This window comes from Phoca vitulina, unplaced genomic scaffold, assembly GCF_004348235.1.
Source record: "Phoca vitulina isolate PV1807 unplaced genomic scaffold, GSC_HSeal_1.0 scaffold62, whole genome shotgun sequence".
In the NCBI taxonomy this organism is placed as follows: Eukaryota; Metazoa; Chordata; class Mammalia; order Carnivora; family Phocidae; genus Phoca; species Phoca vitulina.
Genome location: NW_022589765.1, coordinates 3,351,389 through 3,372,713, shown reverse-complemented (window position 1 = coordinate 3,372,713; position 21,325 = coordinate 3,351,389). Strand labels below are relative to the sequence as shown.

General features: G+C 36.0%; 1 protein-coding gene and 1 pseudogene across 11 annotated transcripts in view; one reads left to right on the top strand and one right to left on the bottom strand.

Annotated features, from left to right (window-relative positions):
* Positions 1 to 1,986: 1,986 nt before the first annotated feature.
* THOC2 (THO complex 2) overlaps positions 1,987 to 21,325 on the bottom strand; it is a 116,833-nt gene continuing 97,494 nt past the window's right edge. For 3 of the 10 annotated variants that reach the window (XM_032391342.1, XM_032391340.1, XM_032391341.1), the window contains 9 exons: positions 20,683 to 21,113; positions 20,390 to 20,448; positions 18,860 to 18,976; positions 13,950 to 14,087; positions 13,538 to 13,607; positions 13,298 to 13,455; positions 11,180 to 11,256; positions 10,649 to 10,694; positions 5,635 to 5,710 (listed from right to left, as the gene is read on the bottom strand). In XM_032391342.1, the coding sequence (XP_032247233.1) occupies positions 10,667 to 10,694; positions 11,180 to 11,256; positions 13,298 to 13,455; positions 13,538 to 13,607; positions 13,950 to 14,087; positions 18,860 to 18,976; positions 20,390 to 20,448; positions 20,683 to 21,113 (1,078 nt within the window). In that variant the 3' untranslated portion in view covers positions 5,635 to 5,710; positions 10,649 to 10,666. Of the gene's footprint in view, positions 3,089 to 5,113; positions 5,198 to 5,634; positions 5,711 to 10,648; positions 10,695 to 10,730; positions 11,257 to 13,297; positions 13,456 to 13,537; positions 13,608 to 13,949; positions 14,088 to 18,859; positions 18,977 to 20,389; positions 20,449 to 20,682; positions 21,114 to 21,325 lie in introns of those variants that run through there. The other 7 variants (XM_032391336.1, XM_032391339.1, XM_032391337.1 and 4 more) reach the window with 7 other exon arrangements.
* Positions 4,543 to 5,401, top strand: LOC116623847 (annotated as a pseudogene). Its single transcript, XR_004297774.1, has one exon. The product of XR_004297774.1 is annotated as a tyrosine-protein kinase Fer-like (transcript).

The window sequence follows — 21,325 nt, the reverse complement described above, 5'->3', positions numbered from 1 at the left end:
GACAGGGCTTGTTCCTTATGAGAATGCAAAGGAAAAGTTTCTTTCGGGTTACATTGCCAGAAAATGTTCTTCTCCATGACTGGCTTTTTATTTAATGGACACTGTAATTCCTGTAAATGACACATCACACCTTGTCTGTGTGACCGATCAAGTTTCTCAGAACTGATTCATGGCCCAGGTGTACATGACATTTTGGGGTGTTAACTTCATTTTAGGTATTAATTTCACCCAGAAATCAAATTTTCTCATTTACTTCTTAAATACTGTACTGTAGGTTTTTTCATAAATCCTTTTTGGAACGTGGTAGGGTAGAAATAAAATAATTACACAATTGCTGGGGGAAAAAAATAAGGCTGCTAGAATTTCCACCCGTATTTGGCTAAGGTGCTTCCAGGAAACAGAAAATAGCCCTGCACCATGGACCAGTGATTTTCCAACAATAAACTGCAAATCACTTGTACATTGACAAGACAAGGCAAGATACTCTAACTTTTGCCCCTACCGTTTAAGACAACGCAGATGGATGGACAACTGTCTTCCAACTTCTCACCAGCTCAAGAGAGGGTTCAGGGTTACTTGTACGTGTTTATATACAGTTCTTCGGATCAAGACCCAGAAAAACAAACTTGCCACCTTAAAATCTTTTTGAGAACTGAAAGCTAGAAAAAATGCACATACCACAAAAATTTCGGGGGGGTGGGTGGGTGCTGTAGATATTCTCCATTTATGAGCCTAAAGGTAAGAACTCCTTTCTAAAAGATGGCAAGCTTAAGACACCAGTCAATACAGCTTAGAGCCTAGTTCCTGAGAGAGAAATCCTGCATATTACATGATTTTCATGTAAAACGTTCAAAGATTTTGGGGGGAGGGGTTAGGATGACACCCGCTCATATTACTTAGTAATATTCATAGTGTGATAACTGCCTCAAAATATACTGCTTTGCACTTCTTCACTCCACATGATCCCTCCATATAGAGAGCAGTAAGCCCTGCATCACCTAGGTTTAGATTTCCTCGGAGGACCTCCCTCCATCCAACATTATTTGCCTCCATTGACTAGAATGGAAGTTACGTGAGGGTAGCAGGGACTTTGTTGTGCTCAAGGCTATATACCTCTGGTGCACCTCTGGTGCATAAGAGGCACTCAAATATTTTTTAAATAAATCTTCTGTAGGAGGCTCTATAGCCAGTTTTTGTAAATGAAATTCTACTAGAACTCAGTCATGCTTACTCATTTACGTATCACCTATGGCTCCTTTCATGCTATAATGGCAGAGCCAAGGAGTTGCAACAGGGTATACACAGCCCGTAAAGTCTTAAATATTTACTATCTGGCCCTTTACAGAAATAGTTTGCTTACCCCCAATAGCACTCATTTGGCCCTTATTTCTCAAACTAGATTGGAAGCACCCTAGGTACAGGAGTTGGGTCTTAATACTCCTTTGTACCTAGAACAGAGTAGATGCTTAAAAATAGCTACCACTACACAAATACAGATTTCCTACTTCCAACATAAATTATTTTTGCACAGTTAAATCCAAAGTTAGTATTTTCCATCCTCAATTCATTTCTAGCAAGGATACAACCAAAGCTCACCTATGTTCAATAATTTGAGGGACAAGGAGAAGAGAGCCTGATGCTAAGCAAGTAGTGAACTTTCTGGTTCAAACTCACAATCATGTATTCTTTAAAATGTGAATGCAACATAACTGGAGGGCTCCTCCCTATGTTTCAGACAAATGATTCTGAGGTGAACCACAGCTATTTTCTCAATGTCAAAATCATTTTAACAATGCATAATTTCTTTTTATGCCAGGCACATTATGGGTGCTCAATAGTCACTGAATGGATCATTCTCCCATAATTATTGTGCTCATCAATTTTTGCAAATTACAATTACCTGAAAAGGGGCATCAAGATTTATATCCCTTTGCCAATTCTCAAATATGCTCAGCATTTCTCAATCCTTTAAAAAATTACAGCCTTGTCATTCTCTAAAAAAAAAATAATAATAATTTGCATAGGTATCATCAGTTCCAAAGAATTAAAGAGTAAATGGATAATTTTAGGCATGGTTTCAGCCCACTGTTTACCCCAGGTGCAGAGGTGAGCAAATAAGATTTTTTCATATTATTGGATGAGGTATCATTTGAAAACACTGTAGACCGTGGACCAGGACAGAAAAGAAAAGAAAGGGCTAGGAGCCTTACTGAATTATCTTTACTAAGTTACTGTGAATAAGCAACAATATACACAATGATATACAATCATTTGAGAAAACTATTGTTTATTTAGAAAAAAAGTTACACTGGTAGAATTCAGTAGATAAAAAAATTTTCTTTTAAAAATGTCACTGTGAAACTTTTCCAGATGAAAGTTCAGCAATACAAAGCTCCTGTAGCTGTAGAATTAAAACACAATTAACTTTCGGTTTTCCCCCCACCAGATTTGTCTGACATAATTACAAGAAAAAATGGCAAGGGACAAGTGAGTGCTGGTACCTTTTTCTTTTTTAAACAGGTTTTAATGTTGTACACGTACTATATAAAATGATTCCTAAGCATTGCATAAGACACTGCTCCCACTTCATTTTTAGTGACTAATATTAAAAACAGGCCAAATAATAAATTAAAACTGAGTTTTAAAACGAGGTAAATTCAAAATGGTTCAATAATTGTTTATTTTCAGTTTCCAACAATAAAAAGGAAGCATTTCAGATTGGGGAAAAAAAAAACAAACAAAAAAACCCCAACTAAACCCAGGCAATATTTAGTTGACCTAAAGTGAAATTCTGTACACATGTAACCTTATTTGCTTGTTGGGAACTGTATGCAGCACATTGTGCTAAAAATATGGAACAGTTAACACTTTCAGCCATTTACTGAAAATAAACATGTAGAAACTAAGCAACAAGTTAAATACAGTAATGCACAACTCAACAATTTTAAGTTTTCAGCATGGAGCAATAAAGCAGATAACTGAATAACTTAAGAAGATGCAAATGGGCCCTCTTGATTCATAATTCTCGGCAATCTACTCAGGAAAATAAATTTCTGGTCACAGCTGAACAATTTCATTCCAATCTCACCTGAAAGAAACAAAGTGATTATATTGATAGATAAGAAAGGAAAAAAAGAAGGAAGGAGGCAGGGAGAAGAAAGGGCAGGGGGAATGGATGGAAAAAAGGGGCAGAGGGAGGGAAGGAGAAACAAAGGAGGGAAGGGAGGGAGGAAAGGAATGAAGGAGGAGGAAAGGAGGAAAACAAGAAGGAAGGAAAGAAGGAAGATTTACGAAATAAAGAAAAATCAATGAGTTCTGTCAATAACAAAGGCTTGAATTAATAAGTCCCTAGATAAGAATGAAATATTTGTGTATTTCTCATCACTTCCCCCTCTCAGAAACCATTAAAGATAGGCACACTAGGAGGAGTTTGAAGAAGAAAAAAAAAAAAAAAAACCACTGAATATTTTGTCTGTGAGAGAGGGAGAAGTCAGGGGAGGGGAGGGAGGATAAAATTAAATAGAAACAAGAAAATATTCCACAGGGGCAAGCAATAGCTTGTCAAAAGTAAACAGAACACAGAGCAATGAAAAGGAACCGATTTTACATGATCAACAAAAAAAAGAGAAAAATGACATCACATTTTTCACAAGGACACGATTTTAATAGTGACTTATATTAAGATGCAATGTCTGCTAAATTATAAAAATTGCTTTAAAAATATATTGACTTAATTATACTCATTTCCTTTCCTTTATGTACTGACATTTTCAAATACTGCATATTGAAATAAATTCAAAACATGATCATTACAACATGTGGCAAATAACTTCATATCTGCCTAACATTGTTCTCATTCAAATTTTAAACTAATGCTTAAAGCATTAAACTTTATTGACGAAAATACTACATTCACATATTTCATAAAACCAGAGCTAGAAGGGCCTTGGAAAGTAATCACACTTGCATGAAATGCTGACAAATAATTTACACATCATTTCTATACAGCATTCTGTTCACACCATGTATAACCTTGACATTACCAATTATAACTGTGGATACACTAATGTTGAACTTACAATTTTAATACTTAAAAATCATTGTTCCTGTCCATCACTGATGAATGGATAAACAAAATGTGGTACACATTCATACAATGGAGCATTATTCAGTTATAAAAAGAAATGAAGTTCTGATACATGCTACAACATGGATGAACCTTGAAAACATGATGCTAAGTGAAAGAAGCCAGACACAAAAGGCCACATATTGCATGATTCCATTTTTATGAAATGTCCAAAACAGGCAAATCCATAGAGACAGAAAGTACATTAGTTGTTTCCAGGGGCAGGGAAGGGGAGAACTAGGAGTGACTGCTAACGGGTATGGGGTCTCTTTTGGGGATGATGGAAATGTTCTGGAATTAGTGGTGATGGCTACAACATAGTGAATTACTAAAAACCACTTTAAAATGGCAAATTTTATATGTTATGTAAATTTTATCTCAATTTTTTAAATTGCAAAAAAAAAAAAAAGAAAGTGTTGCAATAAAGAGTATCATGGTATCAGTATGGCCATAACTAGAAAAAGAAATGGGGGTCTCAATCATGATGATGTCACAGGAGAATTACTGGGCAAGGGAATTTTTGCTGACATATTTAAGGGCACATTAAAGGATAAAACTGCTGTTGCCATTAAAACATGTAAAGATGATCTTTCCCAGGAACTGAAATTAAAATTTTTACAAGAAGCCAAAATCCTCAAGCAATATAATCATCCCGATATTGTCAAACTTATAGAAGTTCGCACACAAATACAGCCTATCTATATCATTAAGGAACTGGTTCCAGGAGGCGATTTCCTCTCCTTTCTGAGAAAGAAGGATGAACTAAAACAGTTAGTGAAATTTTCATTAGATGCTGCTTCTGGATGGCGAATCTCGAGTAAAAATTGTATACACAGGGACCTTGCTGCAAGAAACTGCCTGGAGGTGAAAATAATGTTCTGAAAATCAGTGACTTTGGAATGTCTCGTCAAGAGGATGGTGGTGTGTATTCATCTTCTGACTTAAAGCAGATTCCCATTAAATGGACAGCACCAGAAGCTCTTAATTATGGGAGATATCGTTCTGAGAGTGACGCATGGAGCTTTGGCATCCTCCTCTGGGAGACCTTCAGCTTAGGGGTCTGTCCATACCCTGGAATGACAAATCAGCAAGCACAAGAGCAAGTGGAAAGAAGATACTGGATGTCAGTCTCTCAGCAGTGTCCAGAGCGTATTTATCAATACAATGTTGAAGTGTTGGGATTACAAACTTGAAAACTGCCCCAAGTTCAGTGAACTTCAGAAAGAACTGCCATCAAGAAGAAAAGTCATATGGTGATGAAACAGTGCCAAACTCAGCCTTCAGGACTCTATCTTCCAGCAGAGTAATATTTTCTTCTCATTAACAATGCATTTATACCACATTACCTGGAACATTCTCCTAAGGTTATTGTTTTTTTATTTTTTAAAAAATATGTGCCACTTTAATGTTTGTAAATAACAAAGCACAGGCGCTAAATGCAAGCGATAACACAGATCTATCTTTTTCACACCTAGGACTGCTGATGTTTTTCACAGGGTTTCTACTTCAGGCTGGGTCCAGAGCTGGCTGTCCTCCATCCTAGACATCTCTATTCTTTCGGTGCTATCGACTGCACTGGTAATACTGTGTTTGCAGAAAGACAAGATTACCTTTGTAAACATCACTTTCTACTGAGTATTATCTGGACAGGACATCCTGAGGTTTTTTTCTTCCCTCCCCCCAACACCCCCAGAAATAGGCCCTGCTGTATTAGTAAGGTTGCAACTTCCCTAGGTTCCACCACACCCTCCTCCTGGGCATCAGAAAACTATGCATGAAATGCCCTCAAAGAGCACACTCTCAGAGCTGAGGAGCTGGTTTTAAATGATGTTACTTTATAGAGAGTTGTGACAGCAAGAAGCAAGTCTGAATAGTAGAGTGGTCTTGAGAAAAGAACAGCTAGACCGGTGATCAAAGTAGAGAAGAAAAATATAAATTCAGCCTTCTTATCCAAGGTATGCCCTTATAAACACACACACACACACACACACACACACACACACACACACACTCTGATTTTATGATCAAATTCACCAAAAAGATCCTAAGAAATGTTTCAATAGTACACAGATTCCTCATAAAGGAGCCCGCTTGAGGGTAACAGAATTTTTGTTAGAGAAACTATAAAACACAGGCCCACAGAATTAATAAGATTGTTTTGGGTTAAGTGTCTTCACCTCAAAGGAGGCATCTGAGAATTTGGTTCCCTTCATTTTCACCAGTTTCTGAAGTTATCAGGATTTTGTGATCCTATTTCACACACACACACACACAGTAGAAAGGCATATATGGATGAAGCTGACAGTTAAAAAGTCAAATGAACATTTATGAGGAAGAAGAAGATATAGGAGAAAGACAAAGGGATAGCCATCTTAATTCCACTTTACTCCTTCATTTACTCTCCTTATACTACTGCTACCTAGGAATTCTTATCATAGCAAACATACTTCCTGAGGTGTTCCATGTAGATAAATGTGACACAGAATTAAAACTGGGATTCTGTTGAACTGAATCTTAGCACACACAGGGGTGCCTCTTAGGATAAAAGCATGTATAAGGGATAGTCACACTCAGGGGTAAATGTGGCATGGGAGCCCTTTTCTAGGCCTATGTCCCAATAAAAACAGCACAGCACCTACTGAATATTTGGTCTACCCTACTTGAGAAAAAGAAAATAGAAAATTCCTCCTATTCTGTCCAACTTTTTGGTACCTATGAATATCAGTGCAAAGAATGCACACCCGCTAAAGAGTATAAATGATGGTAATGAAGAGAAAAGTAGTTTGTGTCTATCATTTCAATCTCCTAACAAAACTTTGGAACTCATTTAATGATTACTACATACAGACCAAAATGAAAGCATAATAAACCTGCCCTGAAAAATATGTTGCAGCACACAAAGCAACCTCTTCTTAAACAGGATACTACCAAATGCTATAAAGTGAACCTTCTTTTGAGGGCAAAAAAAAGTCCAGTGCTCTTTCTCATCAATCCCAAAGAGATATACATAATACTTCTGCACATAGCTCTCCCTGTAGAGTTAACAGAGTATCTGAAACACAGCAGGCAATAAAGAAAAATACCTGGTTGCTTGATTAGAAGGAAAGGATGAAGTCACTGCCTTCAACAAGATCACAATCTAAGGAGAGGGATATGTAACATACTCATATATTACACAGGAATCTGTGACTAAGACTCTGTAGGCAAGCTGACATGCCCACACATAAGCAATGGGAAACCAAAAAAGAAACCTAACTGAACACTCCCCACTCCAACAAATATTACCAGGACCTAGGACAGTGCTTCACCATGGCGACACATTCCTAAAATAAACAATCTCTGAGCACTTAGGAGGTCAGTTCCCAAGTATGGACTGAGAAAAAAGGCTCAGAACAGGAATTACAAAATCAATTGTTTACAGACGCTAGTATATAATGGAAACAAATGAAGTGGGGTGGAGACTGACTGAGGTAAACTATAAAAAAAAAAAAAAAAAAGACCCACTCTCTACATAAGGGGGGGGGCAGCACCTAGGGGGCCCAGCTAATTGCTGCCATGCAGAAATCAGGACACAATGTTGCCAGATGTTCCAATTCTTCAAGAGAAATTGAAATTTGGATTTTATCATATCGATTAAAATAAAGTTAAATATTGTGTGAGGCCAAGAAAGTACATATAACAAGCCACATTCTGTCCAAGGGCTGAGAATTTGCCTTTGGGCAGAGTGTGGTTTAAAGGATAAAAGAGTTAGGTTATACCTATGATACTGGAGGTGAGAGAAGAACCTGCAAAACAGATCAGGCCTCGTTGGAGTGGAGGATTAGAACAGGAATGTAGTATACTACAAATACAGATGGGTAGGATACAGCTTAACTGCTAATGTTCTTCGAAATCAAGAATCAAAGTCCAAGAAGACTGAGCCTCTCAAAGTCTGGGAGCAAGTCTCAGTATGGCATCTGGTTCACAAAAGGACTCTCAAAAGTTAGTTAACCCTGACACTCATGAACTGAGGATCACACATATCAAATTAAAATTGAGAAGCTAAAGGAACCTGGTTCTAAGAGAAAATTTTTAATAGGCAGGAGTTTTTAGAGATTAAACTAGGGGAAAAAGTTAAAGGCAAAGCAACCAGTAGTGCTCAAGAGACTAAATCAAGGAAAGATAAGATGAATTTGGACAAAAACATTAGCAGTAACAAGTAACAGAAGATACAGAGAACAAGGAGAAAGGATTTTACAACTAAAAATCATGAGATAGGAAAAGACGACAGAAGACTTTGGAAGCAATTTAATTTGGGTCACATTTATATACTGTATTTTCTTACCTCTAATGTGATCATTTTAATTTTCCTGAAATCAAGGTGATATTTACAAATCAATGTCATTTTCCTATCCACTCTGCTCAAAAACTAGTTCTAGAAACCAACAATGAATCTTAACAATTAATAACATCTTTGAATCATGGAAATGTGACATTATGCAGCAGCTCTCTTTTCTGTAGAATGTAAAATAACTAAAAAAAGGGAGCAGGGAGCTGCAGATGTGAAGGAGCCTAAAGGTAAATGGTGCCAATCAGAAATGATGAGACTTCTAAAGGAAAAGAAAGAACAAAAGAAAGACCTGACTAATCCTAAAATGTATCCAAATAGAAGGAGGCAGCCAGCACAGCCAGAAGAAGGAAAAAATCAACCAGAGCCTCACAAAATTAAGAGTTTACCCAAGGAGAAAGTATAGGACATGGTTGTCAAGAAGAAAGTGAACAGGATGAACATCAAGCCAAATATATCTTAAAAGGATATCTGAACTGAGAAGGTTTGCTCTAAGACCACCGACCTAACATCTAACACCCAAACCAGTCTTTTCATGCCTTTGGTCCTGAAAGCTTATAGAGAGAGGTAAAGTACAAACCCATGGCCTGTGTGAATAAGTACTCAAAGAAATCTGTAGTAAAACCTTCACATACCAAAGAATAATATTTAGGTACTGAGTAAAGAGAATATATATAAAATCACATTAAAGTGGTCAGTCACAAAGGTTGACCCATACCTAATGAAGAGATAAGTGATAGGTTTGTTTTCTTTAATAAGGAGACCATGTGAAAGCAAGAAGTAAAAAGCAAAATGCCAAAATAAAAGAGTAAAGTGAAGCATAAAAAAAGATGAAGAGTTTATAGTTCGCTAGGGAAGACAGCTAGTTAGTTGTTGGGGCAGGGGATGACTAGAACTGAGGAATGGGCAATCTTTCTAAAGGTTTTCAAGAAAATCTACTAAATTCTAAATGTTCTCTCATAACTCTCATTTAGCCTATTCTACTACTTAGATAACAAGCAGAGAATAACAAAGCAAGGCACACACCACTTGTTAGGATATTACCCAGCTGGCAAACTCAAGTCCCTGCTCTGCAGCCAAACTAAATGGGACAAAATCCATGCCCTAAAACTCATACCTTATACAGAACGGGCTCTCATACATTTCTGACTCTTAATTTAAACAACCGTAAACAGTCTTGGTTATCTCTCTGGTTTCATAAAAGCAGCAGCAAATATTAGGGGGAGGGTAGAGACAGCAAGTATACTTGATATCATTGCAAGTATACTTGGTATCATTAAAAAATGACAGCTATAATGGAAGCAAGAAAATGGGCTACAAAAGAGCTGACAACTTCAAATATGGCCATCTCAAACAAATGTAGAGGGCAAATCATCCTACAAATCTCAATAATCCTAAAGCATCACCAAACAAGAGCTATTCAGATGATGATCTGAGTACTCAAAAAAGACTATCTTAAGTTCTGAACACTCTCTTCACTAAGACAGAGTGAACTACTGTCCACATACAATTTATTTAAGATGGTTAAACACTTTTTAAATCTCATACAAGGCATAATTACCTTGAAAACGAAGTTGCATATTTTAAATTCCAGAACGAAAAGCACAGACCCTATTTTCTGGCCTTGCAAAACATGGGCTGTGGTAGCAAATGAGGCATAAAAACTTAGAACAAAAATTTCTGGATAACACGTCTGCATGAAAAGGCAAAAAGAAGAACAGAGAACACTAAAGGGCAAGAAAACCTATGCTGTGAATACTGGTTTTGTCAGCTAATATCTCTGCTAGCCTCTTCAACTTAACCCCTCAGAGTCTCAGGTTCTTCACCTGTAAAGTGCAGATACCAGCACCACCCACAAAGCTATAGGTACTTAAAAAAAGGTGATTAATTATCCAGAGAAGTTGGGAATGAGTGGTGAAGAGAAAGCCAGATGTTCTTAAATACATCTTGGTGCTTAAAAAAAACAAAAACAAAAACAAAAACAAAAAAACTGCGTGGCTAATCAGCAAGCTTTAAATGAAAGCAGCTCAAAAGTAACTGTGAATCTTGTTTTGCATCTGTACCCAAAGACCTGGTCATTAGAGTTAGGTGCAAATTCAAGTTGCATCTTGCAAAATGTATCTAGTTTCTTCAACATTATCAGACCTCATTTCATATTTCTATCTTTAAATGAAAGGAGGTGAGAAAACACTCACCTTGATTGAAAGTCTTCATTATCTGTGCTTGTCCGAGGACTTATGAGTAGATGACAAATTAAGGGAAAACAACTTTGAAAAAAAAAAAAAAGGAATGGTGTCTCAACTTTTTAGTGCAGTCCTTCAGCTTGCAGGCCTAATTGGCTCTGACCAGCCTGGTAGCCTCAACTTCTACCAGCTCTGCTCGTCTGCTGCATCATCTTGCCCTTCTAATCCCCATGCCCCCAGCCCAAGGCACTCTGTTCCCTTTCCTCCTCTCAGTAGTAATACGACCAGAGAGAATCTAAATCCCCTGACGGCATAAAACCACCTCACAGTCACTACAGAAGTTAAAAAAAAAAAAAAATATATCAAGTCTCCCACTTCCACATTTCGTACATTTGAGAGGGTTAACTGAAGAGACTATTTAAAAGCTAATAAGCCCTTAAACTTTATTCAGACCACATACTACAAGGGTACAATTCTAAACATGACCAGTATCAAAGCTTTCCATTACACTGATTAAAAACTCCAATAAGATGAAAAGGATATTGTTTCTTCTCTTCCTTTCCTCCTGAACTGTCCCGTTTCTCTTTCTTTTCTATCTTTTCTTTATCATGCCTGGACTCCTATAAGGAATGGTGGAATTAGTTTGGGAAGGGAAAACCAAATACAAAAATCAGCTCAAAATCCCTTTTTATCACCCATCAGTCATACATTTTCTTCAAAAACGTATTTAATGATGCCAAAAGCACAAGCAACAAAAGAAAAAAATTGGACTTCATCAAAAACAAAAACTTTCATGCATCAAAGAACACTAGCAAGAAAGTGAAAATACAATGTACGGAATGGGGGAAAATATTTGCAAATCATACATCTCATACGGGTCTAGTATCTAGACTATATAAAGAAGTCTTACAACGGAGCAACAAAAAGACAAACAATCCAATTTAAAAATGGCCACAGCATCTGAAGAGATTTCTCCAAAGAAGGTATACAAATGGCCAACAAACACATGAAAAGATGTTCAACATCATTAGTCATTAAGGAAATGCAAAATCAAAACCACAATGAGATACCACTTCACACCCACTAGGATGGCTATATTTTTAAAAAAATTAATAATTAAAAAAAACCCCAGAAAATAACAAGCATTGGCAATGATGTAGAGAAATTGGCACCCTCGTACATTGCTGGTAAAACATAAGCTGATCAGCCACTGTGGAAAACAGTTTGTCGGTTCCTCAAAAAGTTAAACATAGCATTACCATATAACCCAGAAATTCCACTCCTGGGTATATGCACAAGAGAACTAAAAACAGGTCTTCAAACAAACACTTCAGAGCAGCACACAAACATTCATAGCAGCACTATTCACAATAGCCAAAGGGAAACAACAAAAAAGTCCATCAACTGACAAATGGATGAACAAATGTGGTATATGCATACAATGGAGTATTATTCAGCCATAAAAAGAAATGGAAGTACTGATACATGCTACAGCATGGAAGACTCTCAAAATATTATGCTAAGTGAAAGAAGTCAGACACAAAAGGCCACATTATTATTCGATTCCATTTACATAAAATATCCAAAACTGGTAAGCCCATAGAGACAGAAAGCAAATTAGTAGTTGACAGGGGCTAAAAGGAGAGGGAAATAGAGAATGACTGCTTAATGGGTATGGGGTTTCTCTTTGGGGTGATGAAAATGTTTTGGAACTTGATAGACATGATGATCGCACAACATTGTAAATATACTAAATGCCACTGAATTGTACATTTTACAATGGTTATTTTTATGTTATGTGAATTTTACCTCAATTTAAAAAATACTTATTTAAAAGGAGCAGCATCACTTTTAAAACATACAGAATTTTTTAAGTAGGCTCCACACCCAGCATGGAGCCCAACGCAGGGCTTGAACTCATGACCCCGAGATCAAGATTTGAGCTGAGATCAAGAGCCAGAAGCTTAATCGACTGAGCCACCCAAGCACCCCAAAGCACAGAGAAATTTTAAAATGATTACAATTTTCCAAAACTGCTTTTAAGAACTATGACTATATGTACCATAATAATGCTTTTGAAACACTTTACACCTTAGTAATGACTTGCCTACTTTATGGCAGATGCATGAAATGTATTATAAATATCATCCATGAGTATCTAAGAAAATGCACATTATACTTAGTTTGAAAATCAAATACAAGTTGCAAACACGTAAGTTTATTAGGAGAAAATGTTATAAAAATGTTTAAAAATTACAATTAATAAAGACTTTATGACAATGTAATGATCAGGGAGAAAGAATACACGACCATATTTTAATCTCATGAATGTAAAGAAACCAAAAACACTGTTGGCGAGGAGGAATAAAAGAAAACACAAAAGAAAGGGTAAATGGTAAAGCTCAATGAATAGAAGTAGGTGGGGGTGGAATGGAGAGAAAAGGAATTTCAGAGGTAAACTAATTCTACTCTTCCCATAATTTGGGACCCAACTGGCTGGACTTCCCCCCAGATAACCCGCCCTCCCCCACTGCCTCCTCTTCCCACCCTCAAATAATTAACCAAAGACTATTTGATTACCAAAAAAATTCAGTATTTGCTAAATACTCAGAGTCAATTTTTCAAGAAAAAGCCTTTTGTTCCTTTGTTTCCCTAATTTACCTTTTTGCCACCGGAGGAGATTTTATCCATCTTTTCAGATTTAAAAGAATCGCCGCCTTTTTCTTTGCCTGAAGATTTTGACTTATTTTTTTCCTTGTCTTTCTCATTTGGATAAGGAGACTCACACGGACTTTCACTTTTGTGTTTTGAAACCCCCACTAAAAGTATAAAAGAGAATCATGAAAGTCTCTTCCAGTTCAGTTTGACGACAGCTTCGAAAGCATTAATAAATCTACCTACTTGTTCCATTTTCCTCTTTTCGCCTCTTGGCTAAGTCCGGCGGCACTTCACGGTCATTGTTTGAATGATCCTAGAACCAAGAATTGTGAACTACATTGATCAAGAGTTTATGTTTTTGTTTTAAAATACTACTTTTATACAAGGGCACAGCTAACTAGCATTGGAGAGTATTGGCAGTCGTTTCACATTGTAAAATGACATGAAAGACAAGCAGAGCTGGCAGAGATTGTTAGGCTGAAGATCCTTATTACTGTAGAAGATTCAATTCAAACACATTTTAGGGTGAAAATACCAGTTAAAACACCAAATAACAGCCTGCCATGCAACAAACCAGTACTTTAAAAAAGGCAACAAACACACTACCATACATAATATAATGGCTTTCCAAACTAGTTTTTAAAAAATTACAAACCCTTTTCCGCTCTTTCCTGTCCTTTTCATCTTTTTTCTCTCTTTCTCTGGATCTTTCCCTCGACTTGTCCAAGTCTTTCTTGTCCATTTCTCTCTCCTTACTCTTGGACAGTGGTGGAGGAGTATGATTAATGTAGAGCTGTTAAATTAAGGCAATATTACTAAAGATTATTAGTTTTCCAGTATCGGCATCATCTGCTTGATTGTTTATTTAATGAAAGACAATTGGTAGTTAGACCCAAAGTCAAAACTGGTCAGCTGTCTGGATTACAAGAGGTGAAATACAAGAGCATGGCACAAATTATGCAAAGACTTCAATTCTTGGCCTTACAAAAATTTTCATTTAAACTCAATCAGTTCATTCCTGTCTTAACTGAGACTCATGAGTAAATCTATAAGCTACAGTTCCTTTTATAACTCCATTGTGAAAATCTATAACCACCACTACAGAAGTCCATGTGAAAAATAATGACTTTCTCTACTGTAAAAAAAAAAAAAAAAAAAAAGATACAAACCTCTACACAATCAGAGAAATTTTAGTTTTACCATCCACTTACAAGGCAAGTGAGCCAAAGTATAAAATAAAACCTAGCCATGACTTTACTAATAAGTCTTTTCTGCCTCAGCATATACCATGCATACATTATCCTAAATTATTTTTATAAATGTAAAGGCTGCATATTCTCTACTTCTGAAAGCACTCCAATTTCTACCAAATAATCACAACGGACTGTGAAATTTGTCTCACTGGTTCTAAATAGCTCAGAAAACTATTTGGTCAGCTGAGGATGATAAAAAAACTCAGACTGAAAAATGATGAACTGATGTGTGCCTATTGTTTCAAAAGGCCCACAGGCAATAAACAGCCAAAGATCAAGGATGTGCTACCTAAATAATTAAGAGACAACCTTAATAACTTACGCAAGTTGTAAATATGGAAATCTAGTATAAAAGAAAACATTAAGGAAGTAATCAGATACCTATCCTTACAGCATTTATAACTGCTACAAGCTTATGTTCAATTTAAGACATTACAAGTATTAGGCAGCAGAATATGAAATATAACTCATTACATAACTACACAATCCTAGATATACCTTAGGAATGAAAACAATAGTGAGTCAAAAGTCAAATAGTTTTACATGAGGAAATCCTTTGTAGTCAAAGGAATACATCAAAAAAAGACCATCAGTTTGAAAATTAAAGAAACACTTTTTTAACACCACCAAATATTTTCAATTCAGTTGGCTCAGAAATACTGCCATTAGCAATGCAGAAGTAGATTCTTTAAAATGTCAATGTTTAAAAGTTGATGATCAACTGAAATAGACAAAATTTTATTAATAACAAAGAGCAAGAGAATGAGAAACAGTCATAAAAGTGCTTGTCCGAATGGTACTCTTGCTGGGTTAATGCCCTATACAACACTTCAAGCTTTTCTAATTGTGAGGTTTATTCATATCTTAAGTTAATATTACTTATGAAAATGATAAGACAAAAGAAATAATATATTCCTGCAATACTCAAAGAAGATTTCTCTAAGGGAAGTATTGCTTAATTCTCCTGATAAAAGAAAAAAAGGGGGGGTTGTGATTACAAATAAGTACACACAAGCACACGCATGCACACACACACGCACACACACACACTCCTCAAGAATGAAGTTTTTAATTGTGCCTAACTTGAATTCTGTATTGCAAGGACCTGAGAAACCTATATATTCTTACTTTAGAAATGTACCTATTCTAGTCATTCTTCCTACCCTTCTAAGAATAGGTCTGATCACAATACTCTTTTCCACAGTAACATGCAGTCTCTCACTGCCTACGGAATAAAATGCATACTCCTTAGCTTAGGTATTTCCAAGCTCTTCACAATCTTTGCACAATTATATCCTACTATGGGGCAACCCAATGCACTCTATGCTTTGGCTACCACTGGCTCCCTAACACCCTGTCCTTCCCAGCAGTTGTCTTCACCAGAATGGTAGCTCACTTTATCTTAATCTCTTAAAATCCTGCTAGCCTTCGAAGACAGCTCAAAAGCCATCAGCACTTCAATCGTCCCTCAACTCTGCAACTCACTTTCCAGTGAATTCCTGTTATTATTTTATATTAACCTTTTCCTGTGAAAGGTATTCCCTATTAATTTCATGTCACTTATTCTTGTCCATAACAGTTTCCAGTATGGCAGGGAAGCTAATGTGTCTTTTCTACTTTTACACACTTCCTACTGCCTTGTACACAACCAAGTACTAAATACATGTTTGCCAAACAAAATGATTTGTTAAATTGATCTGCATATAGTGTTGATGGATTTTGCTTTTGATTTGCTTTTATTCTTTACATTGGGATCAACAGGTCCAAAAAACATGACTGATTTTCAAAATCTGTTAACACTGCTACACTGACTTTATTAAGGCTACCATATATAAAGATGGCCTCACTTGTAGGCTTCCCTTTGATTATAAATCCTTGTTTTAAGACGATGAACAAAATTAAAACCTGAATTCTGTTTTGAGTGGTCACTGCTGCCCTCCTCAATTACAGAGAAGTTTGGGTAAAGAAAATGCTTTTCACACTTTCATCAAATGTAGCTGCCAAGTTTGCTAGGTGAAAACACAAGTGACCAAACTGCTGGAAATATGCCAATTGGAAATTGGGGGTGGAAGGTAAACAGAAACAATTTGGATACTAAGCTAGATTTTTCTCCCTTTCCTTTAACAAATCCCACTTGAAAAGCCAAATCCATGTATTACTTTTACCATGGATTAGAAGGTGAAAATAGTAAGTAATTTAATAAAAAAGAGGATCCCAGCGAAAAAGCGTAACTAAAAAATTAAAGCACAGAAACAATTTTATATGTACAACTGACAAGAGAACACAAAAAATATACACACATCATTCAAATCCTCTAAAAAGTAAAAGCTACCCCAGAAACAGTGAGTTGATATAGATCGTCAATTTTAAAGATCACTCAAAGTCCGGTAACGTTTTTTTGTGGTTGTTTTTTTTTTTTTGTAAGACATTCATATGCTATTGAACTTTCCTAGACATATAAAAATGCAGACCAGTAATCTGTGGATGCTTTACCAAAGTCCAAAGGCATAAGAGTTCATTTCAAATAGTTATTGAACACCTAATCATATCACCAAGTTAACCATACTGAGCACTAAGGATCTGAAAAGTGGTATGAGTCACACAATTTTTACAAGTGCATTCAGATGCCATTTTCAAAAATTTCTGATTGAATGTGGAATAAATCTATTGAATTTTAAATATCCAGAAAATCACTATCTTTTTTCAAAGGGGGATAGGGAGACTGACTTAAAGCACTATAATTTCAAAAACAAGGCAAACACACTAAAGGAGTTAGGAACCCATTTCGACTACCGCTGAAATGGGTGCTAAGAATCAAGGGACCATATATTTTTTTGCAATTTTTTTTTTCATTGTGGTAAGAATACTTGAGGAACCTTAATTTTAGTCCAAGTTTTGGTACTACTAACAAGTTATATGCCACTGGGAAAAGATCAAGAACTTTTTCAGTCTCTTATTTGTCCAAAAGACACTACCCTCCTGCCCTATCTACCTCACAGCACTGTTATGAGCATGAAATAACATGTTTATCTCACATGTTTTATTTTCAAAAGACTTTCACAAATGTAAGGAACCATAATTTTCATCATTGATGAGAAATTCCAGTTAACTATAACAGCAGGTTTCAAACTGCTTCAAAGTATGTTTCAGGAAATAAATACTCACAAGGTCACATTGTTAACCCATGAATTAAAATAGCCCACATAAGCCACTGATGGTTAAGACTTACATACACAATCCCAAACTGGTTATGAAAACCAACTGTATTGCAATACATACTTAGTTTAGCCAATAAAAAGTTTTACCTTAAAAGAAAGCATTCACACAGTACAGCTAATACTCTTTTGATTAATACAGTATACTCTAAAAACAATGCTACAGTTTCAGGACAAAGGCATATTGGCTAACCTAAACTATTAAAAAATTAGTGCTTATTGCCCAATATCCACAGACATTTCATTATAAAGCTACAGATCTAAAAGCAGTTAGTAATGTCAACTGGCTTTGTTTCAAAATTTCATTTTGTATTGGTCCACCAGTAAGAGATAATACTTAGCAGATATAAGAGGAGGCAAAGTAGAAAATCAAAGTGAAAGAGGGTACAAATTTTATAATAAGTAGACAAAATAACATGAACAATGGACAATTCAACTACAATAATGAAGTGAACTCTGTAATAAGATACACAAACTGCACATTATTTTTAGTAGAAGAATACTCAAGAAAGTAGAGTAATAGGCAAGAATTAATACTGACATGTAAACATGACCATCAAGTTGAGTATTCCCCTCCAAGAGAATGATTAGTTGACATTAACCAGATTTCTTGATAATTATGCTACAACTACCAAAAAGGTAGCTCAGCAGAGGCAATAGAGTTTTATGGATTGAGATGGGCTCAGTTTTTAGAACAGTACGTGAATGCATCAAATTTCTTTTCTGGTCTTTTGGGTTGTCTAAAAAAGTCAGAAAACAACCTAACGGATTTGTTTTGAGAAATTAAATAAGCTTACTCCCCAAAACAAACCAACAACCGCTTCCCCAAACCTTAAACTTATTTCCAGATTTTGAAGCATAAAAGGATAATGCATAACACAGCAAGCAAAGAGAGATTATAGAAATGTTGCCACATTACACGCATTTGATAACAATCTCATTAAAAGGGACCGTTGTCATCCATTGTTTCAGTTTGTGATAGGTATTTTTAAAGGTTATTCACTAGCTTACTGAATTTACTAGGGTGAAGGTATCTACTAAATAAATGAAGAATTTTTTTGTTTTACTTAGGCATGATGATTTTAAAAGACTCAAACCTTTGCTGAAGACTCCTTGAGTTCGATGAGACTGTCCTGTAGAAAATGAATGGAGATGACAGGTGAGCTGGCATAGTTCTCAGAACCCAGAGGAACTTTGGGAAGTATGGCTGTAACCTGGAAATAAACCAGCTACTTCTTGTGAGGATAAATCTTGTGATGTCAATTATTATATGAATATCAACAATAAAAAAACAAAAGCAAAACCATGTAATGGAACTGTAATGTTAAAAAAACTAAATTATATGTGCTCAATGTAACAAATAAAAATCTTTCTCTGCTCATAATTTAAAAATAAATGTCAATGCCACATTTTTCATAACACTGTACATAAACTATAAGTAATGTTAAGAGGCTTAAGAAAGCAAAACACTTTTTTCCCTCCACAAAAAGTTTAAAACAGTGGAGGTCACTGTGGAAGAACATTATCTTACATTTTCATAGTTGTTCTTTAATTGGGAGGTTTCAAACTTTACTTTATGACTCTACCATAAATATACATTCTTAATCCTAGCCAAAAAACTCAGTGGCATTATATTAACAAGAAAACAAAATGTATTCTCTACAAGAGTAGTCACTTTTTTGCAAAGTGCCTCTGATGGTGAATCTCATACCTCCCACAAAAAAAGCACTTAAAAAAAAGAAAGAAAGAAAAATAAATCAATTACGGTATTCCACCACAGTGCTCTTGATGAAGAATTAATTAACTTACAGTTTTAAAAGTTCAACGTACTGCAAATTCAAAGATTCCATGAAATTAGATGACTTTAGAATTAAAATTAAATATGGAGCAAGGAATGGCTACCCTGAGTCTTCAAGAAGGCTACACCCACGATTTTGTGCTGCAGTTGAATGCCTGGGGTTTCTCTTTGCTGGGTGGTAGGATTGGATGCCACATCTGCTTTTATCGTAACGCAAGGTTCAACTTGTTGGGAACCCAATGGGTATAAACAAACCTCCAAGGGAAGATACAACAGAAGCTGCATGCTCACTGAATATACACAACTACAGGAGAACTGATCACCAAGGAGACTTTAAAATGGAACTCCTTTCAAGACTCCTTCTTAGAAGGCACACATCGGTATGATGCTCATCAAGAAGCTTGATGAATTCAGAGGTATCTTGTTTATCCTGTATCATCCAGGAAGTCTTCAGGGCTATATATTCTTCAATATTTATGCTGAAAAATAGGCTTCATTCTGCTGAAAAGATTCATTTGCTTGTAGCTACCATTGCACTCCAAAAAAGACTGCTTAAAGCAGTGAGGCACTTCTGGGTAAAATTTTTCTTGCACTTTGAAACACTACAAAATTAGTGCTAGGTCCTTGAAGTTTTAATATTTTTATAATAAAAATACTCAATAGGAAAAAAATATCAGTCCACCAATATGTAAAAAATTCATTTTCTAATGCAATATAAAACCTCCAGTGGCTCCAGTGAATACTTGGCACAAGACTTGAAGGAAGTCAGGACACGTATTCCAACCAGGTGAGCCTAACATGGACGCTGCCTTCCTCAGGCTATACTAACCTTTACTGTTGAGGAATGTGATGGAGAAGGGTGGGTATCAATTTTGCGGCGTTTTTGTTCTGTTGGTACAAAAAGAAATGGTCACGGTAAGATAGATTTCTACTTTTTCCAAACACTTAAAAAATCACCACTTTTAAGATCACTTTTAAAATCACCTTTAAGGTCATCAAGTATTCGCTCCCCCCACCAAGTAAAGTCCCTAGATAACTTGCCGAAACAAGGAGACAAGAACTAACTATACATTAACAAGAACCGAAAGTAAACTATATATAAATAAATAAAGGCGAACTTGCCCCTTTCAGGCTCTGCAACATCTGATCGGGGAACAGGTGACTTCAAGGACCCAGAAACTGGTGTTTTTTCTCCTCCTTTAACATTTTCCTTTGATTTCATTTCCTTTGCTATATCTCTTTCTCTGGATGGCTCCTTCTCTCTTTCCTTTTCTTGAGTCGATTTTGATTCTACGTTGGCAACAGTGGTTTTGAATTTCTCATCTTTAGCTTTTTCTTCCTTCTTGAATTTTTCTTTCTCTTTGTCTGACTTGGGTGTTCTTTCCTTCGTCTCTCTTGCTTTTTCATCTTTATTTGGCCGCTCTTCCTTCGGTTTTTCTTTACCATCTTTACCAAGTATCCTGGCCTCTGGAGTAGTAGCTGGAGTCTTTTCTTTTTTCTCTTTTTCTTTCTCTTTCCCTTTTTCTTTGTCATTTTCTTTAACAGCTTTGCTGCTTAAGAATAAAAACACAAGATTTTAAGACAAACAGTCATAAAACATATTCCATGTTATAAATCCTAAAGGGTTTCTTACTGACTTCAAAAATACTAGAAGAGTAGCCCTTTGAAAACTCAAAGACCTTAAAGACAAGTAAAAAGGAAGTACTTCTTTATTCAGTAAATAATAAATGACCAAATTCATGAACAGCAGATTAAAAAAGAACGA